This window comes from Lepidochelys olivacea, assembly GCF_965140295.1.
Source record: "Lepidochelys olivacea isolate rLepOli2 genome assembly, chromosome: 14".
NCBI classification, from domain to species: domain Eukaryota; kingdom Metazoa; phylum Chordata; order Testudines; family Cheloniidae; genus Lepidochelys; species Lepidochelys olivacea.
In genome coordinates, this window is record NC_140424.1 from 2058631 (window position 1) to 2086008 (window position 27378).

Here is a 27378-nt window from a genome sequence, read left to right on the forward strand (position 1 = left end):
CCCCTCCTCCTCCTGCAGCCCCTCCCCCCCCATCCAGGACACAGCTCCCCCTCCTCCTGCAGCCCCTCCCCCCCCATCCAGGACACAGCTCCCCCTCCTCCTGCAGCCCCTCCCCCCCCATCCAGGACACAGGTCCCCCTCCTCCTGCAGCCCCTCCCCATCCAAATTACAGCCCCCGGATGCAGCCCCACCCCCACAGCGCAATCCCCTCCTCCGAGATCCAACCACCCCCGGCTAAGCCCCCGCTCAGGGAGGCGGCCCCAGCACAGCCGGCCCCAGGCGGCAGCCTCACCCCCGCACCGGGTTGCTCGAGACCCACCCCGGCCCGAGGCACAAGGGCCGGGACGAGCGGCTCCCTCCTGCTCCAGCCGCCGCCGCCGCCTCGTTCAGCAACGCGAGGCCGCGCCGGGCGCAGGGGGTGAGGGAGGGGCAACGGGGGCGGGGACATGTGAAGCCCCGCCCCCTCCCCCAACAGCCCCGCCCCCTCCCGAGTCGGCGCGAGGGTGCGGGGCGCGCTCCGCCCGGGCGTCACCCATCCCGCAGGGATCAGCGGGAAACGCGGGGCTGGAGGGACACGCGCCGCCCCTCCTACTTCCGGTGTCTGTTCCGCTTCCGCGTCAACGAGACAGCCCCTACGGCGGGCAAGAGGGACCCCGCCGCCCCCTGCCCGGACCAGTCCTCCCGGCGCCGGGGCCGCCCCCGCTGCGGCCCGTCCAGGGGCCCCGGAGCCGTTTGTGAAGTGGGGGTGCTGGGGGCAGCAGCACCCCGAGTCCCAGCCCTGTTGGGCCCAGCTACCTTCCTACGCCCCGCCCGCCTGAGGGTCCGGCCCCGCACCTGGATGTCGCCCTGCTGAAAGCTGCCACCGCGGGTTCAAGGGGGCCCTGAGCCAGCCCCACCCCAAGGCACAGGGAGCCTCAGCCCTGGGCAGGGCCCCAGCTCCCCGCATGGGGGTCCCAGCAGTGGCAGCGTGGGGCAGGGGTCCACCTGGCCTTCTGCATGCCCCGGGGCAAGCGAGGCACCTTTAGTGCTGATGGCAGAGAGGTGCCCTGGGGGGAAAATGGATCATCATCAACGCGCGAGGGCAGGGGTGCCAGGACAGTGTTTACTGTGTGTAAACTGTAAACCCTGCAGATAATGGAAAGCGCTTCAAGACTGGGGGTGCAGCAGGAGAGTGAGTTTGTGCGGCGGGGGGGGGGGGTGAGAAGACCTGGATTTGTGCTGGAAATGGCCCTTGATTATCCTGCACATTGTGGGGAGAGTGGTCGCTTTGGATGGGCTATTACCAGCAGGAGAGTGAGTTTGTGCGGCGGGGGGGGGGGGGTGAGAAGACCTGGATTTGTGCTGGAAATGGCCCTTGATTATCCTGCACATTGTGGGGAGAGTGGTCGCTTTGGATGGGCTATCACCAGCAGGAGAGTGAGTTTGTGGGGGGGGGGGAGGGTGAGGGTGAGAAAACCTGGATTTGTGCTAGAAATGGCCCAACTTGATTATCAAACACATTGTAAGGAGAGTGATCACTTTAGATAAGCTATTACCAGCAGGAGAGTGGGGTGGGAGGAGGTATTGTTTTATGATCTCTGTGTGTATATAAAGTCTGCTGCAGTTTCCACGGTATGCATCCGATGAAGTGAGCTGTAGCTCACGAAAGCTCATGCTCAAATAAATTGGTTAGTCTCTAAGGTGCCACAAGTCCTCCTTTTCTTTTTGCGAATACAGACTAACGCGGCTGTTACTCTGAAACACTTCAAGACTGGGGGTGCAGCAGCACCCCTAGTTCCTGCACCAATGAATGAGGGGACATCTTTGGGCACAGGTCACTCAGTTTCTGTGATGTCAATCCAGACATTTCGGGTGCGTGGGGAAATTCTGGTCCCACCCCGCACGGACTCCATTACAGTCCGCACTCTTCCCCCCCTACTCCTCCTGCAGGGACCCTGGGCCTCCTTGATCGGGGAGTCTCCCCTCTCTCAGCTACAAAGTGCAGAAGTTGGTGGCATGAAGAGTTTACAGCAGGCTCCTCTGAGCTCCAAAATGTACAGGAGCAGAGAGACCTTGGGCACCAGCTCGCAACCCCACTTGGCCCGGGGGGACGTGGCCTGGGTGATTAGTAACCAGATCATATTCTTTTTCTGGAGCTTCGAGCAAGTGCAAAAACCCAGAGGAGGGTCGTTTGTCATCCCCCCCGACTCCTCCCTGACGGGCACCACGGCTCAGTCATGCTCCCACCATGGTGTTAGTGATGAGGGTCAGGCCAGCGGGAGCATTCAGCAGAGAGAGGGCAGGAGGGAAGGTCCCGGGGAAGGGTGAGTGGAAGGAGGAAGCAAAAATAAGTCACAGTTTAATGCTGCTGTTGGGGTCGCTTTGCACCCATTAATTACTTTGCATTAAAATTTTAACAAATTGAATCCAATTGATTGGACTTTAACAAATTGAATCCCCCCCCCAGTCGCTGAGGATTCAATCCCCATCATCGACCCCACCCTCCAACCCCCCCCCCCCATCGCCCCACCCCACCCCCCGGGGCTCTCCCCTCCCCGGGAGGTGCCACGGCGGGCGGAGTGGGGGGGAGGGGAGAGGAGACCCGGCCCCGCTACCCCCCTGCTCCGCGGCGACTGACCCTCCCCCGCCCGGGGGAAAGGATGGTTCAGTCCGGCTTCCCCCTCCCCCGTGGTACCTCCCGGATGTTGATGGTGTCGCCTGGCAACGGGAAGATGGAGCCGGTGGAGCCGGGCAGCGGGTGAGCGAGGGGAGGCGCCCCAAAGGGCCCCGCACGGGGAGGGACCTGCCCCGACCCCCCTCCCCCTCCCCCGGACCCTTTTCCCCGACCCCCCTGCCCCCCACCCTCCTCATCCTCCCCCCTCCCCGACCCCCCTGCCCCAGCCCCCTCCCCCGACCCCCTCCCCCAGCCCCCTCCCCATCCTCATCCTCCCCCCTCCCTGCCCCCCACAGCCCTCCTCATCCTCCCCCTCCCCGACCCGCCTGCCCCAGCCCCCTCCCCCCGGACCCTCTTCCCCGACCCCCCTGCCCCTCCTCATCCTCCCCCCTCCCTGCCCCCCACAGCCCCTCCTCATCCCCACCCCTCCCCGACCCCCCTCCCCCGGACCCTCTTCCCCGACCCCCCTGCCCCTCCCCATCCTCATCCTCCCCCCTCCCTGCCCCCCACAGCCCTCCTCATCCCCACCCCTCCCCGACCTCCCTGCCCCTCCCCATCCTCCCCGCCCCCCACAGCCCTCCTCATCCTCCCCCTCCCCGACCCCCCTGCCCCCCACCCTCCTCATCCTCCCCCCTTCCTGCCCCCCACAGCCCCTCCTCATCCTCCCCCTCCCCGACCCCCCTGTCCCAGCCCCCTCCCACCGGACCCTCTTCCCCTCCCCCCCTCCCCCCCACCCTCCTCATCCTCCCCCTCCCCATCCTCATCCCCACCCCTCCCTGCCCCCTCCCCATCCTCCCCCCTCCCTTCCCCCCACAGCCCTCCTCATCTTCCCCCTCCCCGACCCCCCTGCCCCAGCCCCCTCCCCCGACCCCCCCCTCCCCATCCTCATCCTCCCCCCTCCCTGCCCCAGCCCCCTCCCCCCGGACCCTCTTCCCCGACCCCCCTGCCCCCCCACCTCATCCTCCCCCCTCCCGGCCCCCCACCCTCCTCATCCCCACCCCTCCCCGACCCCCTGCCCCAGCCCCCTCCCCCCGGACCCTCTTCCCCGACCCCCCTGCCCCCCCACCCTCCTCATCCTCCCCATCCTCATCCTCCCCCCTCCCTGCCCCCCACCCCTCCTCATCCTCCCCCTCCCCATCCTCATCCTCCCCCCTGCCCCCCACAGCCCCTCCTCATCCTCCCCCCTGCCCCCCACAGCCCCTCCTCATCCCCACCCCTCCCTGCCCCCTCCCCATCCTCATCTTCCCCCCTCCCAATCCACATCCTCACCCCTCTCTGCCCCCCACAGACCCTCCTCATCCTCCCCCTCCCTGCCCCCTCCCCATCCTCATCCTCACCCCTCCCTGCCCCCCACAGCCCCTCCCTTCCTCCCTCCTCCCTGCCCCCTCCTCATCCTCCCCCTCCCTGCCCCTCCTCACCCTCCCGCCTCCCTGCCCCCACTGCCCCTCTTCATCCTCACCCCTCTCTGTCCCCCACAGCCCCTCCCTCTCTGCCCCCCACAGCCCCTCTCTTCCTCCCGCCTCTCTGCCCCCCACAGCCCCTCCTCATCCTCACCCCTCTCTGCCCCCCACAGCCCCTCCTCAACCTCCCCCCTCCCTGCCCCCTCCCCATCCTCATCCTCACCCCCTCTGCCCCCCACAGCCCCTCCCTTTCTCCCCCTCCCTGCCCCCTCCGCATCCTCATCCTCCCCCTCCCTGCCCCCCACAGCCCCTCCTCATCCTCACCCCTCTCTTCCTCCAGCCCCTCCTCATCCTCACCCCTCCCTGCCTCCCACAGCCCCTCCTCATCCTCCCCCCTCCCTGCCCCCCACAGTCTCTCCTCATCCTCCCCCCTTCCTTCCTCCAGCCCCTCCTCATCCTCACCCCTCCCAGCCCCCTCCATCCCCTCCTCATACTCACCCCTTCCTTCCTCCATCCCCTCCTCATCCTCACCCCTTCCTTCCTCCTTGCCCGCTCATCATCCTCACCCCTACCTTCCTCCTAATCCTCATTGTCCTCACCCTGACCCCCTGCCTCCCTGTCCCCTCCAGCACATCCTCATCCTCACCCCGACCTCATTCCTTCCTCCAGTCCCCATCCTCACCTGTTCAAAAGAGGAGAAAGAGTGGGGAGTGGGAGCAGGGTGAAGTTAGAGGTGACAGGAATGGAAGAAAAAAAGCCCAGCCCCCCACCATGGTCTGATCCAGGACAGTGAGAAGGAGAGGCATCTGTGAGAGAAGGCATCTACAGAAGCAGAGTCAAACAAAGGGATCCAGGTCTCTCGGGGAGCTGGAAGGAGTGGGAGAGGAAGAGATTGTGGATGGAACGGGCATTCCAGAGACAGCAAGAGCTGGGGAAAAGGAACGAGAGATGGGCATGAGCTTAGGAATGATGGAACAAAGGGGTGGAGGTGGTGGCAGGTCAGGTGTGGGGATGGGGGAGAGCCAGTGTTAGGGCCAATGTCACCAGAGGGGATGAGGCAGAAGCAGAGGAGGATGTGGGATCTGGATCTGTGCAGGTGGGAGGAGGGGGGAAATTGGGATGGAGATGGGGAGAGGAGCAGATTGAGTTAGTGGGAACTGTAGAGGGGTGAGAGTAACAAGGATGGGGGAAAGAGCCAGCGAGGGAAAGGGACAAGGAAGGAGGATCCTTCCCTTACCTCTCCAGACCAGCCCCAGCCCCCAGTCGTAGCTCACTTCCAGACTCTGTCTTCTCCAGCTGCACCAGCATTCCATCTGTTTTCAGTCCATGTCCGTTTCTGGTTCTCAGGCACTTACAGAAGGCTACAGTGTCTGTGTTGCAAACACAGCAATTCCAAGTAATAAACTGTCTTCACTGACACTAAAACAGACCATGCAAGTGTTCCTGATGGCATTCGGTTCTGTATGTTTACAAACTCCTACATTTGGTTCTGATCCCTGTTAATGCTCCAGGAGGCAATGCTAGTATTTAACCTAAAGCCAAGCTTTTAATTTTTGTACGTTGTTGTTCTGTTTAAAATTGTTCAATAATTTTGTTCAATTTAATTAAGCCCTGAATCAGGTGTTGGACAAATTTCAGAAGAGGAGGAGCTGCATCCAGAAGGCAATGGGGTAAAGTTGCAAATATGAAAGACTTAATGCACCTTGGGAATTAGAATCACATGGGAATTAGTACATATTTTGGTGCCCAGATACTATGTGGGTGGGTTCACTAGAAATGCAACTAATATTGAAATATAGGATTTCCCAAGAAATGCTGAAACAAAACATTCAAAAAAAAATTCAAAACACGAAAAGAAACATTTCCCCTAGAAATGTTAGAGATCACAGTGCCTTTGTCCTGAAAAGAATTAGCTAGAATATTCAGATCAGATTTTGGAAAATTTTCTAACTATAAGGATAGTTTAGTACTGGAATATGTTACTGAGGGAGAATCCCCATTGGAGGATTTTAAGAAGAAGGTTAGACAAACACCTGTCAGAGAGAGGCTAGGTTTACTTGGTCCTGCCTCAGGGCAGGGGTTAGACTAGATGACCTCTTGAGGTCCCTTCCAGCCCTACATTTCTGTGATTCTTTTGGGATTTTTTTTGGTACCCCTCACTTTACTAATAAGGATGTACAAAAGATATGTGGGAACACATTTACTTTGGAGCCAGAAAAGCATAAAAATAGTTAATACACTAAAAATATCCTCTAAATTTTCAAAAAATTGTGAATATAGAAACTTCCTCCATCTGAGAAATTGTAGTGACCTATTGGTATAATATGTTTAATATTCAGAATGGTCTCCTCCTAAAGAAAATTTATTGGGAAATATTATATCTGCAAACAAGTCAATTCATAATCTTAACACAGAATAAGACTTGATAGATTTTGAGTTATGGACTTTGATGTTGAATTTTTATAATCATTTCAAGTTGCTTCTAGGTTAGGGATTTTGGTTTTGTGCTACATTTTAAAACAACCAAGCCATTTTTTTTTTAAATCTCTGTAGAGTCTGGAAGGAATTTAAGGGTTTATTAACACATCTCTAATGACTGCAGCACTAGCAGATGCTTCAACATTAAGAGCATTTCCTTACACTAGATGTGAAGTGCTGTGCATAACGGAGAACTTTGATTGGAGTCAGTCAGTTGTTACAATGTTGTTTTCTGCTGTATGCTAGGTGGAGCAACCAGAGAGGAGCCATAACCGAAAGAACGAGGCAGATGGTGTTTCAGCAGAGGAGCCAGGAATGGAACTCAACCCAGCAGAACCAAATGCACCTGAGTCCCCAGAGCCTCCCATTGTAGAGGTGGATGTTTATGAATTCTCCCTAGGAGAGCGTGGTACCTACAGAACAATCAATCCAATACGTTGACATCACAAATCATTAAAGAAGCAATTCCAGTGTAGCAAAAAATTGAGAAACTATTGCTATCTTATCTTGGATATGAAAGGGAGGCCTCAGGAAGCTTAATTTGGCTACATTCCAGTTTCCAGGAGAGTCTTGTAAAACTTAGCTCTTACTCTCTGACACAGGACTTTTCATCTGTAGATCTTGGAGCACTTTTAAAGGAAAGATAAACACCATTATCCCCAATTTATCAATGGGGAAACTGGTTCACATGTTCTGATCCTGTCTGCTCGGTGGATGTTGGAAAGAAGTTTGTGCCTGTTGGGTGAAAGTTGAGTTTCCCACTGAATATAGATTTTGCCTTTTCATTTTCAAAGTTCTCATAGTAAAGAAAGATAGGTTTCTGCATGGAGCTTTCTTATTTAGTAAAGACCTCATCCTGTGAGGTGCTGAGCAGCCTCTAAACTTATTAAATTAATGACCTCAAGCACCTCGGTGCTTGGGAATTTTCAGGACTTGGCCCTAAGAGTTGTATTCTCGTATTATGGAAATCTGAGTGCTCATTACTGTAATATAGTAATTAAATAACTTACGTCCACAATCCACATTCAAAGTAGGAGACTTATAGGAAGCCTGAATTCCTGTGGAGTCCATGCATTGATTATTTGAAGTAAAACAGGCTCATTGCATATGTATATCTTACAGTGTTACAAACATACATAATAAATTGACTGCAACAAAATAAATTTAAATATGAACTTACTGGGGGAGATAGAATGTACAGATTATTCATATTTATATTCTGGGCTGAACAATATTTTACACTAGACATTTTACTGGACTGTCTCAGTCCACATAAGAATCCTCCTATTTGTTTTCTCTTATTTTCAAAACCACCCCAAAAGGGCCTGATTTTCAGAAGTACTGAGCATCTTTGATGCCATTGAAAGTCAATACAAGCTGCAGGCACTAAACAGTTATGAAAATCAGGCCCCAACTGTTTCAGTAGGTTATCTGTTTGTAAGAGTAATTAGGGTGCATCTATCCAAGACTCTAAGTACCCTAATACATAATTAATAGTACAACAAAATCCCAGCAGTACTAAAATGATCATTTAAACCGGAACTCAGCTAGCCAGCCACCTACAAAACAATCCTTTCCACTCCTTCATAGTTCTGGGAAAAATATCCTCTCCAAACTAACCTGTCAAACAGGTGCTTTCTCAGTGGGCCCAGATGGTCACTATATTTGGGCTATTTTGGACCTGGGGGAGCAAGTTCCATAGTCCTGAACACTCAAAGAAAATGCCCTGACAGCTGCCACCTCTTCTATAACCAGAGGGATCCAGCTTGGGCTCCCTGCTGATTACAGCTGCTGTGGAAGTTTGGCCCAGGAAGAGAGGCGATCCCTCAGACAGACTGGTCCCAAGCTATTTAGGGCTTTATAAGTCATAACCCACACCTTAAATTCCACCCAGAGATCAACAGGCAGCCAGTGCAAATGCTTCCAGTAAGATGCCCCACTTGGTAAGTGAGCCACTGTCTGCACCAGCTTCAGTCTAGGATGGATCTAAGGTGTATCCTCAGATATAGCACACTGTAATAGTCTCGTTTTGAAATAACAAAGGCATAGGCAACAATCTGAGACATAATGGTAATTTCTAATTACATTAATAGAACCCTACAATATTAGAACCTAGTGAGTTACAGCATTAGTTAAAAGGAACAGTTTGAAAAGAGACAGACAGAAAGAAAACAAAGCGATTTGATCGGGTATAACGTGGCTTTGAAACACCACCTTCTTCGGTAAAACCTAAAGAGAGATTTTTCACTTCTGAGTTATAAATATGGGAAATTAAAAGCTTCTCATGGAAATTTTGACAGGGCCTTAGCCACTGTAGTCCTAGCAGGAGCTGCTGTTATACTAGATGTGGTCAGATGTGCAAAGCAGCTGTAAAGCACTGTAGTAATAGTCCTTAGTAAAGAACATGGACCATTATAATATTGTTTTGTTGTGTTCTACTTTCTGGTTTTGATCTGTGCTAGGGAATGCAGCCAGAGAACAATGATGATAAGGAAGAGGGAGAGGCTTTGCCTACAGAGGACCCAGGAGAGAGACTCCTCCCAAAAGAGCAGGAGGTCGTGGGGGCCACGGAGCAGGAGGTTGCGGGGGCCACGGAGGAAGAGGTTTCAGGGGCTATGGAGCAGGAGGTCTCTGAGGTCACCTTTGGAGAGGTGACTGATTATGAATTTAAACTAGGGGAGCATCTCATTCACAAGACCCACAATCCAGTGTTTGTGACATTACATTCCCAAATTGTTGAAGCAATTCTAGTACTGTAAACACACACCACTGGATGAATCGTGCAAGAGAGAGGCTAATTGGAAAGGAGACAATTGGTAACCAGCCATGGTGGATAAAGAACTCCTAACAAAATTCAAGGGGTTAGTTTATTATTACATGCATTTCTAATGTGCCCATCACCATGAGTGATACAGCCTTGCTGGCATATCTGGGATAACTTTAGAGCCTTTTAATTGCTTTCCGGCTTCCTCAAGAAGCAACAAGACTGTTTTTATAGCTGACTATATTTCTACATTGTTCCTATCTTGTGATGACAAAGATAAGCAGAATTTTAGAAGCAAACTGTGTTAAACTGAAGATCCTTTCACAGCCCTAATTTTATATGATGGCCTTTATGTTCTAGGAAAAATCTGATGAGGTTTCCTCAGACCAAGTAGAAGTGGATAATCTTCCTCCCAAACTGCCTGACATGGAGCAGCCAGTGATAGACAGCTGGAGCAGATCCCGCATGTCCTCAGGAGCTAGCACCCAGAGCTCTGCATTATCAGTGCACATGGAGATTCATACTGAGTCAGGTATCAATTAGTGTCTTACTAATAGTACTATCCTTGCAGCCAGCTTTCAAATACAGTATCCAGTTTTTTCTCCTCTCCCAATAAATATGAATCTAGTTGGACATACACTATCCAATCTAAGGGCTTGTCTACACAGGGAACTCAGAAAAATTAATCTGAATTAACTAAAGGTGTGAATTTAAAATGTATTAATTAAATAGCATTAAGCCCCCATATGGACACTCTTATTCAGAATTAAAGTGGCCTTAATTTGGTTTATTTTAATTCACACTTTAAATTCACACCTTTAGTTAATTCAGATTCATTTTTCGGCATGTCCCCATGTAGACAAGCCTTAATCCTTATGTTTAACCTCTGCATGATGCTACTACTAAGCCTGTCCTTAAATCTTTTCCATAATAACTTTCCTCCTCACTGTTAGATTTACTGTATATTTTTATTATGATTTATTTTCTGTGTGCTAGTGACATTGTGAGGCAATCTAAAATTCCAAAGAAAGCTGGCTCTGTTAGGTATATTTTCCCCCATCAGGACATCTGCTAATCTTAAAATACCTTTAAATGCACTGAATTCTCATTCTGTGATGCCTGCTCTTTGTCGTCCAAGCACAGGTGACATTGGGGTAGCCATCTCCTCTCCCTATTCAGACTCTGCATTTCAGCTGTTTAACCAGCACCTCAGCAGGCTTGGGAGTGGGGAAGAGAATGCAAGTCTACATTATGCAGATGAGCAAGCTGAAAGAGAGGGCAGTGAGGAAACGGAGGAGGAAACACAGCTGATTGTCTTGGACCCGGAACATGTAAGAAAAGTCCAAATTCAAGACTTGTCACTGGTATTGAGGGTTCCATGAACTGGGAGGCAAACTGGGCCATGGTTTAGCTGTATTCCAGGTTAAATATGTTATACATCCTTTTTACAAAAGTTCTGACTCCTGTATGGTATCTGCTCCCTCTGTAGTAAATTAGAATTGCAGATTAGAGCAATGGGAAAATCTGGTGAACTTCAGTTCTCAGGAAAATGAAGGACCTATAGCTGGTGGGAAAACGCTGTGCAAGCTTCCCTCACACACTTCATTTGTGTGAAGTGCCATTCTGCCATTCAATTCACTTCTGACCTCTAAAGACTCTGGGCCTCTCCTAAACAGAAATGACTAGAGATGCCAAACTAGGTGGTAGTTTTATGATACGAGCAAATGTCCACGAGGCTTAAGGCTGAATCTGCACAACCCATTTCACCTGCAGCCTGCTCAGGACAGGAACCCAAGTCTCCAGAGGTGAAAATGCAGTGTTGTACCTGACACATGTTCCTTGATAACTTATTCATGCAGGTGTTATAAGGATGCTATCATCATCTTCTTCCCTCTCTAGCCCCTGATGAGAAGATTCCAAGCTGCCCTAAAGAATTACCTTAGTAAACAGATGGAAAAAGTGACCATGGAGCTTCGGGAGCTGGTATAGTAGTTTTCCGTGGACTTCCCATAGCATTCCAGCCCTGTCCAAGTTGGTGTGAATTGACCCATCTCCTTTTGTGTCTGCAGACGGTGGCCACAAAGCAGGGTAAGGTGCAGAGGGAGGAGCTGGGAATGGTCCTTTATGGGGTCCAGCAGCAGCTGGCCCGGCTGCAGATGGAACTGGAGAAGAACCAGGACCGATATTCTCAGATAGCCATGGTGCGTCGGCAGCTAGAGGAGGAGCTGCAGGACATCAGAAATGTGTACAAGAAAACATGTCAGAGCACTGAGGATGAACGCAAGAAAGGTGACTAAGGCGCTCTTGCTTAGTCTTTCTTCATTCTAGTCATGTAAGGACAAATGAGGTTGAGCGTAAGTCAAACAATGGTTTGAAAAACATCAGCCCATGCATTCAGGAATGGCTCGCTGACTGGAAAGATCAGCTCAAGCATACCTGGTATGCCTCGCCAGTTAGGCCTCCTGTAGCATAGCTTGGCAATTGTATTGGTTAGTTGGTAATCTCTTTAGGGGGTAGACCACATTTTATTCTATATCTGTAAAGCACCATGTACATTCAAAGCATTATAGATGTACCTAATACTTGTCTTGGTTTTTATATAATTTCTACCAGTATAACCCACATCCTTGTCATAAGACAAATGCTTTTCCGTCCCTTTAAGGGGTTCCTTTGAACAAAGGCCATTCCTGGCAAGTAGGCTTTCATAGATTCTAAGGCCACATTGTGATTATCTAACCTGACTTCCTGTATAGCACAGGCGAGAGAACTTCCCCAAAAGAAATCCTAGAGCAGATCTCTTAGAACATAAGAATGGCCACACTGGGTCAGACCAAAGGTCCATCTTGCCCAGTATCTTGTCTTCAGACAGTGGCCAATGCCAGGTGCCCCAGAGGGAATGAACAGAACAGGGAATCATCAGGTGATCCATGCTTGATCAAGTGATCCATGCCCTGTCACCCATTCCCAGAAAAACATCCATTCTTGATTTAAAAATTGCCAGTGAGGGAGAATTCACCAGGACCTTTGGTAAGTTGTTCCAATGGCTTTCCAATACTCAACACAACTCATTTCCCACCATTTGGCTATTTATACTTGTCTGAGGCCTCTGCCGGGGTCTGTTGAGGCTTTGGTGAAGATTGCAGATCCTTAGTTGATTAGACAGCCTGGTGCATCAGACGAGGATCTTCTGCTTGGCAACCCTTTACAGTCAAGGCAGTGAACTTAGCTGGGCTATTTCAGTATTGTGGAGATACAGGATATAGTGGGAATTGAGGGCACTTACCAGGTCTCTTGGACAGCTTCTCCTCAGGAATTCTGCTCCAGGAACTGATGTCCATGCCCACCTCAGAGCGGGTCATATGACTTGGATGGGTTTTTTTATGGGTTTTGCTCTGTCCACATCCTAATTACTTTCTCTTTTAGCTCTGGTATGGTACATGTTGCAGAAATCCTCTTCTGTAACTAACCTTTCCACCTATCTCCCCAGTTTCTGTAATGCAGACTGAGGTGGAAAACATGGCCTTGCGTCTGTTCTATATGCAGAACATGGACCAGGATGTGCGTGATGACATCTCCGTGATGAAACGGGCAGTGAAGAAGGCTGAGGCAGACAGGAACCAGGCTGAGGTGGAGAAGAAAAAACAGGTATAGGCAACTATCAAGTCTGACAAAGAGGCTTTGAATTATGTCATTGGAGTTCAGAGTCCCTTGGGAAAATGCTGTCTTGTCATACAGAATGCTAAAAGAATATATTCTAGGAAGATTGGTACAAAATGTGGTCCGCCCTCTTCCATTCGTAGATTGTACATGTTTGCAAATAGCAGGTAGCTCCTTAGATATGCTTTTTAACATAAGAACGGCCACAATGGGTCAGACCAAAGGTCCATCCAGCCCAGTATCCTGTCTACTGACAGTGGCCAATGCCAGGTGCCCCAGAGGGAGTGAACCTAACAGGTAATGATCTAGTGATCTCTCTCCTGCCATCCATCTCCACTCTCTGACAAATAGAGGCTGGGGACACCATTCCTTTTTCTAAATCAAATCATTCATAAGAACGGCCATACTGGTTCAGACCAAAGGTCCATCTAGCACAGAATCCTGTCTTCCGACAGTGGCCAATGCCAAGTGTCCCAGGGGAAATAAACAGAACAGGGAATCATCAAGTGATCCACCCCCTGTCGCCCATTCCCAGCTTCTGGCAAACAAAGGCTAGAGACACCATCCTGGCTAATAGCCATTCATGGACCTATCCTCCAGGAACTTATCTAGTTCTTTTTTGAAGCCTGTTCTGTATAGTGTTGGCCTTCACAACATCCTCTGGAAAGGAGTTCCAGAGGTTGACTGTGCGTTGTGTGAAAAAATGCTTCCTTTTGTTTGTTTTAAATCTGCTGCCTATTAATTTCATTTGTTGATGCCTAGTTCTTGTCTTATGTGAAGGAGTAAATAACACTTCCTTATTTATTTTCTCCACACCAGTCATGATTGTATAGACCTCTATCATATCCCCCCTTAGTCATGTCTTTTCCAAGCTGAAAAGTCCCAGTTTTGTTAATCTCTCCTCATATGGCAGCTGGTCCATACCCCTAATCCTTTTTGTTATCCTTTTCTGAACTTTTTCCAATTCCAACATATCTTTTTTGAGATGGGGCGACCACATCTGCACGCAGTATTGAAGATGGGGGGAGGGATAGCTCAGTGGTTTGAGCATTGGCCTGCTAAACCCAGGGTTGTGAGTTCAATCCTTGAGGGGGCCATTTAGGGATCTGGGGCAAAAATTGGGGATTGGTCCTGCTTTAAGCAGGGGGTTGGACTAGATGACCTCCTGAGGTCCCTTCCAACCCTGATATTCTATGATTCTATGTGGGCGTACCATGGATTTATATAGAGGCAATATATTTTCTGTCTTAATATCTATCCCTTTCTTAATGATTCCCAACATTCTGTTCACCTATTTTCCCCACTAAATTTAAAAAAAAAAAAAATCACAGAAACCTTCCTGACAGCAAAAAAATTTTGAAAAACACAGCACAGCTTCTTTGAGCAACTCTATAGTAACAACCCAGTATTCAGACATGCAAAGGAGGAAGGAGAGGTTTAGTGAGGAGACACCTTATTTTCAAGCCCCAGGGGGATTATTCTGAACAATGATGAATTTAGAAACGTGATTTTACAACACAAAATATAGCTGGCCAGTTTTTTTTAACTCATGCTCCCTCTGCTGGTTAGATGGCTGCCTCTTGCGGCAGAATAAATATTGTAGGATTATGTCAACAGTGGCAATGGAGTATGGATTTTTGATAGCTTTTTAGAGGGCATTTTCTTCTAAATTATTACCTTTTAAGGTAGTCAGATGCCATAGTGATGGGCAAGTATAATAACCTAGATAGACAGAAGTTAGGTGACATATTGGACCTGATGCTCTTCCTTGGTATGAGACTGAATAATATAAATGGACTAAATGAAAATGAATCCTCTGCAGCATGGTGCAATGGACTGAGCAATCCTGACCACTCAGCAGCGATGGAGATGACTGTCATCACATGGCACTGCACTCACTAGTGAGGATGGTGAAGACCTGATAGCCACCAAATCTAATGCAACTCCCTCACTTGACCTTGCTTCCCCCATGTGTCTCTTGCTGAATCTATGTTGTCAGGATTGGGATTGTTTGCAGTATTTGTGCTGATCTGTTGTGGTCTGATTTTTGTAGGATCTGCTTGTAGACCGCTTAACAAGGAAGTTCAATGAACTGCAGGAGCAGATTGGTCTGTATGAAGCTCAATTTATTGCCCAGGCTGAAGACACAAAAATAACACGAAAAGCAGTGAGTGAGGTAGGAGATGACAATATTTTTCACGTGTTGGTTAATATTACGTTTTGTGATGGGCCAGAGTCCTCCACCTTGCACTTAACACAGCACACACACCCTGGGTTTGAGTCCAAATTCTCAGACCCCTGCCCTTTGTGTGAATAAAGGGGTTCCTATGTTCTTAAGAACAACAACAAATAAAACTTATCCTGAGTTGGCTGTTTCTAAGGTTTTCCCCTGCAAGACCTCTTGTCTTACCCCCTTAGTTCCTTTACCTTGAAGGGAGACACACACCCCTTCTGTGCTCCTGGATTGGAGCTAATCAGACCCATCTGATGTGACTGACAGGATGAGTCTGCGGCAGAGCAACTCCATGCCAGGTCCAATCTCTGACATCCATTTTCCTACATATTAATGACATATCTTTCTCCTGTACACCATGGTATCATGATATCCAAGTATTACATAGTAATTATATTTAGGTTACCGCAGCGTAAATAAGAGCTTGATAGTGCTGCCATCACGGTACACTGTGCTAGCACAATACCCCTTTTCTGGTCTGGATTTTCATGTTAAATCTGTAGCTTAATATATTACCATTTATAGTACATTGTAGTAAATTACATCCTGTGTGTCTTATGGGATACGAGACAAGGCTGAGTTAATGTTGCTGTTGGGGCCTTGACTTTTGCATTTCCTTTCCTTTCTGCAGTTTTTGTCTGTGACCTTAATGTTGCAAAAAATGTTCACGTACATAATGATATAAATAGCACTTTTGGTTACAGTGAAGTTGTTAGAGTAACTGAAAACAAGATGTACGCCAATGCATTTAATTCACTTACTCTACAAGGGTAAAGGTAAAAAGAGCCAAAGAAAGAGCAGGGGACATAGGAAAACAAGAGAAGATAAAGCATGAATATTTTGAGCTGTTTCTTCCCAGCTGTATTGTGAAATGAAGTGGGCAATGAGGATGGAATGCAGGTGTGAGACCCCAGCCCAGTGTTGATTCAGTATCTCAGAGTGGGGTGTCTCCGCAGGCTTGTATGGAGATACAAACTATTAACATGGAGAAGAAGCAACTGATGCACCAGTGGGATAGCAGCTTGACTGGGATGAAGCGACGAGATGAAGCCTACTCTGCCATGCAGGAGGCACTAAGGTATAGCAGCTGAAAGTGGGCCAACAAAAAGAATAGCTACACTTTGGATGGGAGTTACTGGAAGAGAGAAAAGAGTGCTGTCAAGGTTACTGTTAATATAGTGTTGTATGTATACTGTGCGCTAAACAAAGAATAAATCTGTTGCTCTGAAGAGCTTAGAATGGCAAAGGGTCATTAGGGTAAGGAGCATCATTTTTTGTTAGTGTTTTCTCCCTTCACAGCATGATCTTCCTTCAAAGGTATGAAATGGATAACTAGGCAGAGTTATCTGGTTTGCATTTGACTCTATCCCTTGAAGGACTTCCCAGGACAAAAGAACAGGCATCAGGAAAGATTTGCCTAGGTAATTTGCAGTCACGATTTTGTGACATTTGGCAAGAATCCATTCCTCAGAAAATCCCGACCTTGGGTGCCGAAGGGAATGTGCATTCTTTCTTTAGCCCTAAAACTTGCCCAATGGTGCAGGAATCTGCAAAATACTTTTCTACTCTGATTTCCTGGGGAGAACAGGGAGAAGAACTGAAATAAATTCATTTTCTGTAGACACATTTCCTTTTGACTTTTGGTTTCTCCTTCCATCTGCCAAGAGCTCTGTGCTGTCACATTCACACTGCAGCAAAGGAGACATGATGACACAGTCTGGTTTCCCTTAATCTCTACATAAGGGTTGGGAGAAGGATACTTCCATTGTCAAACATCCATCTCTGCCAGTCACTTATAAGGCTCCATCTTGACTACTCCATCTTAGTTATTCCGCTAGTTTCAGTAGTTTGATACCTGTGTAATGAAATGTGCCTGTGGGAAGACATTGTGTGGCGGTGGACAGGTGATGGCAAGGAAATGACGGCTGAACTTGAGAAACAGAGAGGGCTTCTGAAGTGGAATACGCTATATCCCCAACTCAGACTGCATACCATCATGAGGGAGGCGGTATTAAAACAAGGAATGGAAGTGGAAATAAAATGGAATTTGTTGCTGAGTATTTGGATCCTACTAAGATTGAAAGGTAACCCAGCTGTTCATCCAGCAGCTAGGTGAAGATAGAGAGGAACTTTGTGAAACATTATTTTATTTATCACAAGCCTGTGGGCTACTATTGGGATTGCAAGCAGTTTGTTTTAACTGCAGAGATGCATGACTTGCATCCATATGACTGTGGAGGGTGAAATTAGTGAGGAATTCAACAGGAGATCAGAGCAGACAAGAGAGAAATACTGTCACCAAGTTAATTACTTCCAGGTACTCATCAGCTGGATAGAACCCACCCAGAAACAGAATATATTTTTCACATAGTATGTGGTAAAGTATTTCATAAAATGTACTAAATATATATTAAAAATACTCCTGATGATATACAAAATTGGTTAGTTTTCATGCAGTCAAATAGGTGCAATCTGTAGTAAATTTGTATGATGTCTCTCTCACAATCACGCACTGCTGTTTCCTGTGAGAATACAGCTTTGCTGAAGCAGTTCACTCCACTCTAAGCAGAGAAGAAAAACCCTCACTTTTCAGATACTGAAATCTGTGATTCCCACCTCTTCCAACTCCCCATAAGCGAGAGAGCTGCCTGAGTCTCTGCATATACTGGCATCTTGTTTTCTCTCTCCTTAGTGTAGCTTCCCAGCGTGGTGATCCATCCATTCCCAGTGTATCCAGGCTGTGGTCTCCTTCACCCTTCCCATAAGGACATCCTCTGGAATGTAGCCTATTGGCAAGGAAATGACATGATGCCACCAATAACAGTTGTGTCATCACAGCATGGGCTTGTTGAAAAGAGGGGGGGAAATATAATGAAAAAGAGCATACCTGTTCCAATACAAATGTGTACCTGAGGGCCTGAAAGGACCCCTTCCCCAATGTTATGCCTATCCTTTTGGTCAGGCAGGACTGAAGGCAGTTCCTCACATCAGTGCCCCTTCTGGGCCAACTGGAGCATGGTGCTAGACAGCCATGTAGGGAGCTTCTATCCTCTCACTCCTAGAGCTGGTGCCCCAGTAGTTCTGTGTTCCCATCTGAACTGGCCCTGGGAGTTTTGGGCTGAGATCAAGCCCTGAAGTCTCATCCCCTGAACTGCAGTGTAACAGGACTGGGAGATCTAGAGCACAAGGAGCTATTCAAAATTAGCCAAAAATTTAGGTGCCTTAGTTTTATTTCCAGTAGGGTGATTTTAATGAACACAGATAGCCCCAGTGCTGAATGAACTTGTCTGATTTTCTTGCTCTTCACTTATTCATTTCTGCAGCAGCCTGTTTGAAAGCAGGAGTTTGGAGTTGACTATCCAGTGCACAAATCAATCCCCATGACACTCTCCTGTCTTCTCCTTGCCCTTGCAGGCAGTCCAAGCACCAGCTCAGGTCGTTAGAGACAGAGATCCAAGTCTACAAGAAGTCAGTCACAAAGGAGGAAGAGAGGAACGAGCTGCTTGCCAGCATCTTGAACCGCTCGGAGAATGATGCCAGCATGAGCAAGAAGCTGATTGCCCAGTGCACAGCCAAACAGGATGCCCTGAAAGTTGAATACAGCACCTACACCCGCACGCTGCATGAGACAGAGCAAGCCCTCAGCAGGGCCAACTCGGTGAGACCAGGTCCCTGTGGAGAAGAGGCTTTTTTAATCAGACGTTGATATTTTGTCACCTGTAGATTTCTATCCACTTTCCCAAATCCCAACAGCCTACACTTTTTAACAGCCCTGTTTCCGTGTCTTTCCTCTCAGGACCGAGCTGCTCGGATGAATGAGCTGCAGGCCATCAGTAAGGAAACAAAGAAAGAGACTGAAGCCAGACAGGAGTTGGAGAATCAGATCATGGCAAAGCTGCAGGATCAGCTGATGTCCAGCAAAGCAGCAAAATATTTTTCACAACTGGCTGCTAAACTTCATAAGAGAAAGCTGGATCTGGTATGGCATCTGCTTCTGTGTGACTGATGGTAGCTGACCTGCAGGAGAGAGAGAGAGAGACACATTCTGTATTTATTCCCTCCAGGATACTGCAAGCATGGCCCAAAGGCCATTGGCACCAATAGATAGCCTCCCCTGCCAAAAAAAGAGGACCCCATCTAAAGCAAGCTCCATCACACTCCCTGTGTTCCTAGTGCTCCAGCTACTGCCAGGAGGACAGGGCTTTGTCCTTGACTATGTAGCATTCTAGTCAAATTCCATCTTGGGTCATTCCCTTTGCCCTATTACATTTCTTGTACAGTTTCAAATGGCTAGGATTCTTCTTCACTTACTGTCCTAAGCTGTTGCATTATGTTACCATGTGCTGTTAAATTGCCATATTTCACCCTACAAGTGGCTGTATTTCAGTGGCGGGTGAAGTGACTCCCTTGTAAACTGTAGGCTGAGTTTGTATAATACTTTAGGACTCTTCAGGACGATAGGTACTATAGAAATATGAGATATTTCTGTTACTGTTAATCAAGTTTTCAGGTCTTGTGGAAAGGGCGGGGGACATTCCTATTAAGCATAAAAGTAGAAGGGCCTGCAAAGCAAAATGCAGCTTCTCTGAATTCACCTCCAGGTGCAGATGTGCCTAAGAGCTCTTCCCTTCGCAGCTGCCTTTTGAGGATCATATTGTAGGGTTTCAGAAGATAATTTAGCCAAAGAAAGTATGACAGAAATATTAGTGCCATCTTGTACAGCAGATACTGGCTTCATCTTCTGCTTAGAGAATGGCATAGAGTGATGCACCCTGGGCATGTTTAGACTCAGTGCTGCATGCTTTTACATGTGGAAAGGAATACTGCAGACCCACTCTCTAAATGAAGCGAACCAGAGGCGGCCAAAGCACAGACCATGACATTTTACAATGTGGCTGCCCTCATCAGCATACAGAGGTGCAGCTCATGGACACTACAAGTTCCAGCAAGAAGTGTGCCATCCTGAGTTGAGTGACCTAGTGGTCACATCAAGAATGTAACAGCAAGTGCTCAGACCTGTATTTCTATGGGCCCCGTTTCTCTGTTCAATATTAAGGTGACTTCACTCTTCTCCATTTTCTATAAATCAGGTGCAGTCCTTGGGCTCCTGGCAAGCTGTTAATGCTGTCTTTGATTGTGAAACATGCAGGCAACTCTGAGATAGATGCAGGGCAAGTGGCTCTTCTGTAGTTATTTGTATCTCTGTCTGTCTGGCCAGATGTAACTGAGGCATATAGGTTGGGAAAATAACTTCAGGGATGATGATGATGATAAAACTTTGTCTTCTCTAGCATCTTCCCTCAAAGGAGTTCAGGATTACTGCCTCCCATCATCCCTAGAAAGTAGGTAAATATCATTATCCCCATTGTACTGACGGAGGAAGAGAGGTGCAGAGAGGTTACGTAACTAGCCCAAAGCCCCATAGCACATATGACAGAGCTGGAAATAGACTCCAGGTCTCCTGACTCCCAGTCCCATTCTTTACGTACTAGACATACTCCTCTCTTAGCCATATTTCGTTGACAGGATTGCAGACCTGTTTACAACACTAAGAAGTGGATTACTGCTGAATGACAATGCTTTTTTTGTTGTTGATGTTATTAGGAGCTGCATTTTTCCAAAGTTGAGAATGACAAAGCCCAGGTCATTCTGGACACAACTCACACCAACTGCAGGCTCTCTATGCTCCAAAAGACATTCTCTGCGCTGGACAAGGAAATGAAAAATATCAATGACCTGATCAACCGCAGTGAGAATGAGATCAGCAAGCGCAATCTCCTGATCGAGCGCAAGCAGGGGGTCATCAACCTGTTCAACAAGAAAATGGAGATGATGATTTCCCAGTTGGGGGTACGTCTCTTACGCTTAATCCCCCGAACCTGATTTCATTCGTTGATGAGATTACAAGTTTGGTTCATAAAGGTAACTGCGTAGAGGTAATAGACATGGGCAAGGTAATGAGAGGAGGTGTCTATCCTGTACAGTGCACTCAGAATGCCTGTCATGCTGATTTTTGTGTTCCTCTCTGTAGCCATAAAACACTATCAAAGAAGCAGCCCTGGCCAGTACCTCTCCTGGGAGGCCAGACTAAATGTAAATGGGGATAATCCCAGTTCTGGCTGCTGAATTCTGCTGCTGATGTGAGCAAGTCCCCAGTTTAGACTCATGATTAGTTTTAATGCAAAAATTAAATCCCAACTTCACAGTGTGTCATTTTAAGAAATAATCCAACAATTGATTAAGAGCAAATCTATGGGATGAAGATTTTTCTTGGTGCATTTAGGGACTTCCATTCAGGGTGTGCACTTACAATTTAAACACAAGAAAGGGGGTGGAGGAGGGTAAAGATGAGGAAAGCCATACACAGTTCTCTCTGGTTACGCATGACAGAAAGGAATGCCAGAAGCAACACCCAAACCTGTTCACATGATCCCAGAACTCAGATAGCAGCACTGCTGATGCAGCCATGAGCTGGCTACCAACATGCAAAATGAGCATTTCAGGCATCCCTGAGCTGAGCTCCAGAAGGTCTAGGGATGCCACAGTAAATAGCGTCTCTGTCTGACTAATACTAAACTTTTTTCCTTTACAGGGTCAAGAACTGGGACCCTTGGAAATTGAGATCAACAGGCTAACCAAGCAGATAGATGAACACAACTCAGACGTGATGACACTGCAGAAGTACTGGCTCAGGCTGCAGAAAGAGCTGGTCAAACTGACTCAGGAGCGGGAAGAGCAGCTGGCCTCCTTGGATATGTTAAAGAAACAGATCACCATCATGCAACAAAAGAAAGTGCGCACTGAAAGTAAGTGTTTCCCTCAATCCTCCTGGCAGTGTTAATCAACGAGTGGGCATGCGCTGCCAGAGAACAAAGGGAGAGACGGTTCAATAACTTGTAATTTTAGAACCTCGCAACAAAGAAAATTTTCAGTATCTGCAACCATAGTGCCTCTGTATGGATATACAGTGCGACATGTGGTTCTATTGTATCCCTAGGTGTACTCTGGGGCTACATGCCAGCACCTTCTGCCACTTGAGCAGCCTGGTCTCCCCTCTAAGGGCTGGATCTTGCAGCCTTTATTTATGTAAGAGGAAGGGTTGCAGGATCGCATCCCAGATGACCATCTTGATATGTTACTGTTCTTAGAAAATAGGGTCCTAAAGGTTAAGGCCAGAAGGGACGACCAGATCATCTAGTCCATGGGTTCTCAAACTTTTGTGCTGGTGACCCCTTTCACATAGCAAGCCTCTGAGTGTGACCCTCCCCAAATTAAAAACACTTTTTCATATCTTTAACACTATTATAAATGTTGGAGGCAAAGCGGGATTTGGGGTGGAAGCTGATGGCTTGCGACCCCCCCATGTAATAACCTTGTGACCCCCTGAGGGGTCCCAACCCCCAGTTTGAGAATCCCTGATCTAGTCTGACTTCTTGTGTATCACAGGCCACCAGCACCTGCACACTAGACCCAGCAACCGAATTAGACCAAAGTATCGCGGCTTACAGGAGCCTAGACTATTATGTGCCACAGGCAGAGAACAGGAGGGATCGAGGTGCAACAGTGCCCTAGGCCCCAACAATGTCAAGGAAGTGAGATATGTGATGGGTTACCTCCCACTCTGGGGTACTACTGAGCCTGCCTGGTCCACCAGCCTGGGCTCCCTTACACTGTCCTTCTGAGCCAGGCCCTCAAGCCTCCTCCAGCACACACACAGGTAGGGTTTCATCATAACCATTTTCAAAACATGCATTCGATTTTGGCTTTATGGAAAGGCTTGTGGCTTTGTCAGTGTCCATGGAGACCTTCAGAGTGGGTAGCTACAAGTGCAGCTTTGTCTACACTGTCAGAACCCCCCCATGTCCCCCCCCGGCCCCAGTGCCCTGGTGAGTACTCTCTGCTTTTACTTTTTAAAATCTTTTCCCTCTCTTTCCTATTCTCCTGTAGATGAAATCCAGCAGGAGAAGAATGAACAGAAAGACATTGAACGCCACATGAGGAACATGGCCAATGACTTGATGAAACTCAACATGTTAATCAACAAGAACAGCCACAACTCGGAGGAGCTGCAGCATGGCAACACCATCATGGAGAATGAGTTTGTGCGCTCGCTTAAGGTAGGGAAGGCTTTGCTCCGCGTCTCCAGGACACAGCCTGACAAACAGCAATCTTGCTGAGCTCTCACTGGCACTGTGTTGCACGAGACAGTCAGAGATTGCTAACTGCTGCCCCTATGGCACAAAAGCATGTAACCAGATGGAAATGTACAGCTATGCACAGAAAGGCTATCCCAATTTGGTTCCTGTGCAGAGACAATGATTCCCTTTACATAGCCCAGGAGGATTAGACATTCTACCTGTATTGTGGGGAGGGTTGTAATCCAAAAGAGACAGGAAGATCAGAGGCAAGCAGTGAGCCTGCCAGCGCCTCTCAATCTGACACAGTGATGTTGATTTCTGCTTCCTAACTCCAGGCAGCAGAGAGAGAGTCGATTGAGATGCAGGAGAAGCTGGACCGACTGCATGAGGAGAAAGAGAGACTCCTAAACAGCCTGGTGGAAGCAGAGTGAGACCCAGACCCCTTGTTTTATGCCACAGTGTTTGAACTCTCGTGTCATGCAACTGCATTATTCTTCCCTGCCCTAATGCTGGAGGGGAAAATGCGTTCTGTCACATCCTGTTAGATTGATGTGCTCCTTTCCTGGCTCCCCTCTACCTTTGATGGGAAGGTGGGATGAGTTCTAGAACTTTTTGTAACCCAGAAGATTAAGAGTCTATCATTTATTTTCTGCAGGCCAGATACAGTCACAGTAACTGCTGTTCAGTCTTCCTCATACTGCTGCACCAGCTGCCTGTTTCTGTAGACGAATGAGAAGTAATGCGGTCTCCACCCTCACTCAGTGCTTGGCCTCTAGTCAGCAGAAGGCTGCCAGCGTTGAGTGTGTGGGGGAGAGAGGGAAACTCAGTATGGAGTGGTGTAATGTAAGCCCAATGGCTGTCCAGAGGAAGGTAGCTACATGATCCAAAATTCTCAAATTTGGAACCTCACAGGAGGCCCCTAAATAAAGGGCCTGATTTTTCAGAGCTGCTGAGTTAACAAATGTTGGCTTTAATCCTTTATGCTGCAATCCCAACCCCAATTTCTACCATTATCATGACACTTCTGACCTGCAGAACCATGACTGATTCTCATACTGAGGGCACCAAATGTGTCATGTTCCATACAGTGAACTCTTAGTTTCCTGCTGGACTGTTGAGCTTTGGACTCAGAATGGGGATCCATAGTGTGACACCACATATACAGGGGAATCAAGTGGCAGAGTGACCCCTTCTTTTTCATAGAAAGGCATCCCCTGCCCTTCTGTCGTTGAAGGCATCAGATCATGCTATGGGAGAAAAAGATCCAGTTGGCTAAGGAGATGCGTGCTGCAGTGGACTCAGAGACAGGGCAAGGCGAGATCCGAGCCATGAGAACAGAGATCCATAGGATGCAGGTGAGCCAAGGTAGGAGGGGAAAGAAGAGATTCACAAGGAGATTACCCAGCCTTGCAGGAGATGCTGAAACATCAGACAGTAGATAGGAGATAACTCCAAGGTTCCTGGCAGTGTCAGGGATAGGTGTCTTCCTTTGACCTAGCTCAGTACGCTGTTACACCTCTTTACGTGTTCCTTGTGTTAGCCTAGCAATGGGGGAGCTCAGCAAAAGGCAGACCTGACTGGGAAGGAAACTTACAGGACAGCGTTTATCTTACTATGTGGTGGCCCTGTACGTAACCAAAGCACCACTCATGGAATACTACGTCCACCAATGCACTGATTCAGAGAAGTGTTTCTCTCTCTGCCAAAGCAACCTCCTCTCCCACCTACAGGACACTTCTACCTTCCTTCCCTTATTATTGCGTTTAGATGAATTTATTGCGTTGAAATCTTTAGAAGACTGAGTTGGGCAAGCGGATAGGGAGTCAGTTATTAGTCTGATGCTTCCCAGATCCATGCTGTACAAACCTGGCTCATGATTTAGTTGAAAGATTTGGGATGCCAAGGCCTGTGTGTCAAATGTGTCCTGTCTCTTTAGCTGGAATCTGTCACACTGAAAGTCTTCTATCAGATGCAATTTGTGACCACTGGGTATCTTCAGAGTTTCTCTCTCCTCACACATGGCAGGTCCGCTACAGCCAGCTGACAAAGCAGCAGGAGAAGATGATTCGTGATATGGAGGCAGCTGTCTCCCGCAGAGAGACCATCATGATTCGGGGAGAGGGTCAGAGCAAAATGGATAAGAAACATTTCACCCAGAGTGACTTCCACCACAAGACACAGGAACTGCGGAAGAAGATCAAGGAAACCCAAAAGGTGAGCAGGTAGCGAGGGGCCATAAGAACTGATTTTTTCTGCACTTGCTTTATAACTAGAAATATGTCCGATATTGCTGGACATCAGCTTTGCTTTATGGCCTACGATCAGACTATGCAAGGAGGATGTCATGCACGATTCACTGAGCCAACCTTTCTCCCAGATGGCAAGGAAAGTGCTGTGGGCATATGTCAGTGGAGAAGAGGACACCGGGGATAGGCCCTGGTGAAACTCATGTTGATCTCCAGGATTCTATGGTATTCCTCATGTAGCTCTGAAGATCATCTACTTTTTGCCATGCCAGACCCACTAACCTTCTGTCTTAGAAGAACTTGACAGGACTTTTATTCAAACCCTTCAATGCTGCTCCTCATTCCCCAGTTATCCTATTTTCTTTAATCACTTGGAGTTGGGATACAAAGTGCTTGGAAGGAAAATGCCTGGTGCATATTCTGTGCCATCTGCCTCTCTTCATGGTAGTGTAAAGAAAAGTGCAGTAATGTGCCCCCAGGCATGGAGACATTCACTGCATGGCAATGCAGTGAAACACCAGTGGATTGTCACATTTCCTGGCACAACATTAGAATGCCCAGTGTGCCTAATGGGCATCTAGCAGTGTGAGTGCCTGTGCCTTTAGGCCACAGAGTATACTTACTAAAGGAAGTACAGCCTTGAAATGTCCAAGAAAGGGAGAAGTTGTCAGGTGATGATTTGGCAATGCAGTTGGCAGGCAGAGGAAGAATCTCAAGTTTCCTTCTCTTCCTTTCATTAGAATGCTCAAGACTGCAACAGAACCATCACAGAGCTGGAGAACACCCAGAAATCTCTCAGCATCGGCCTTCTGGAAAAGCAGCAGCAGGTCTCCAGTTTGCAGGCTGAGACTGATGTCCTTGATGCAGACATAGAGAGGCTTCAGGATAAGAAACGTTGGGTAAGGTGTCTTTAATACGTATGCACTGCATGTATTATTTTCCTGTGCTGCCAGCCCACATGGCCTTTCTACCTCATCCCAAACCACATGTACCGAGCTCAGGCTGGTTATCTGAGCACCATCATGTTCCGTTCTAGAACTGGAAGTCTCACCAGTAAGACCAAAGCTCATCTGTGTGGGAGACAGAACTTTTCTCTGGGGGTAGTGTGACCAGACAGATCTCCCTTGTCTTTTAAAATTCATAGCATTTCTCTGTCTTTGCAAGATTTTTCTTCTATGCATGTGTCTGATTTGGAGATTCACTAAGCAATGTTGTGATCATTTATATCTATAACTCAAAACGGGGGATGCCCACTTTAGTAGTTAGAATAGGACTTCACTGATCTCTCCCTCTTCATAATCCTCCATTTCAAGATGTGATAATCGCGTTTCCTCCCCCATTTAATTAAGTCCTCCTTACTCTCATAGCTCTCTTTTATTCAATCAGATGTCCTTAATGTAGTTTTCACTGTTGCTCTTCTAAGAACCTGTCAGAAATTGTGGCCTATCAGACTCGTCAGAAGCATCTGCAGGCAGTGAAGGACGGGAAGTATACCCCACTGTGCCGCACCCAGCAAGTCCTGCAGCAGGAGCAGTGGAAACAGCAGGACCGGCTGCACACCATTAATGTCATCATCCATCAGATTCAGCAGGAGTATCCTCAGTACCAGAGGGTGTTGTCCTGGCTCAGCCAAGCCCTGGACTCCAGGCTTAGGTCACAGGAAGCAGAATAGGCAGAAGCACAGAGCCAGATCGGAATAAAGTATCTTTTGACAAATATTTTCACAAATAAATACAGTATAAGATTTTACTGCTTTTGTCACTCTCCTGGAGGCTGAATAACAGAAAAATGAGCAGTGATGAGAAACTG

General features: G+C 48.0%; 2 protein-coding genes across 8 annotated transcripts in view; one reads left to right on the top strand and one right to left on the bottom strand.

Moving 5' to 3' along the window:
• Nucleotides 1-457, bottom strand: part of TBC1D16 (TBC1 domain family member 16) — a 40977-nt gene extending 40520 nt beyond the window's left edge. The window contains exon 1 of one of the 4 annotated variants that reach the window (XM_084646516.1): nucleotides 320-457. The gene's annotated coding sequence lies outside the window, so the exon portion shown is untranslated. Of the gene's footprint in view, nucleotides 1-292 lie in introns of all 4 variants that reach the window. The other 3 variants (XM_084646517.1, XM_084646519.1, XM_084646515.1) reach the window with 3 other exon arrangements.
• A 2157-nt stretch (nucleotides 458-2614) lies between these two features.
• On the top strand, nucleotides 2615-27378 carry CCDC40 (coiled-coil domain 40 molecular ruler complex subunit). 4 transcript variants are annotated; one of them, XM_084646512.1, is made up of 21 exons: nucleotides 2625-2737; nucleotides 5663-5723; nucleotides 6778-6906; nucleotides 8994-9182; nucleotides 9656-9827; nucleotides 10439-10626; nucleotides 11195-11278; nucleotides 11365-11584; nucleotides 12783-12940; nucleotides 15006-15128; nucleotides 16142-16263; nucleotides 18600-18843; nucleotides 18982-19164; nucleotides 20790-21035; nucleotides 21778-21991; nucleotides 23133-23302; nucleotides 23659-23750; nucleotides 24558-24678; nucleotides 25349-25537; nucleotides 26310-26468; nucleotides 26993-27378. In XM_084646512.1, exons 1-21 carry the CDS (start codon nucleotides 2640-2642, stop codon nucleotides 27239-27241), a joined length of 3411 nt encoding a protein of 1136 aa, XP_084502638.1. In that variant the 5' UTR covers nucleotides 2625-2639; the 3' UTR covers nucleotides 27242-27378. The 4 variants fall into 4 exon arrangements, 2 of the variants coding, with proteins under 2 accessions (XP_084502639.1, XP_084502638.1); XR_014713938.1 differs by lacking the exons at nucleotides 26310-26468; nucleotides 26993-27378 and having other exon boundaries at nucleotides 2615-2737; nucleotides 24527-24688; nucleotides 25349-25469; XR_014713939.1 differs by lacking the exons at nucleotides 26310-26468; nucleotides 26993-27378 and having other exon boundaries at nucleotides 2617-2737; nucleotides 24527-24678; nucleotides 25349-25483.

Excerpts from the sequence above, each read along its gene's own strand:
- CCDC40 (XM_084646512.1), top strand. The coding sequence starts at position 2,640 with ATGGTTCAGTCCGGCTTCCCCCTCCCCCGTGGTACCTCCCGGATGTTG. Across the intron at positions 9,828-10,438 it reads GGAGATTCATACTGAGTCAG|GTGACATTGGGGTAGCCATC; the intron begins GTATCAATTAGT and ends GTCCAAGCACAG. Across the intron at positions 25,538-26,309 it reads AGATCAAGGAAACCCAAAAG|AATGCTCAAGACTGCAACAG; the intron begins GTGAGCAGGTAG and ends TCCTTTCATTAG.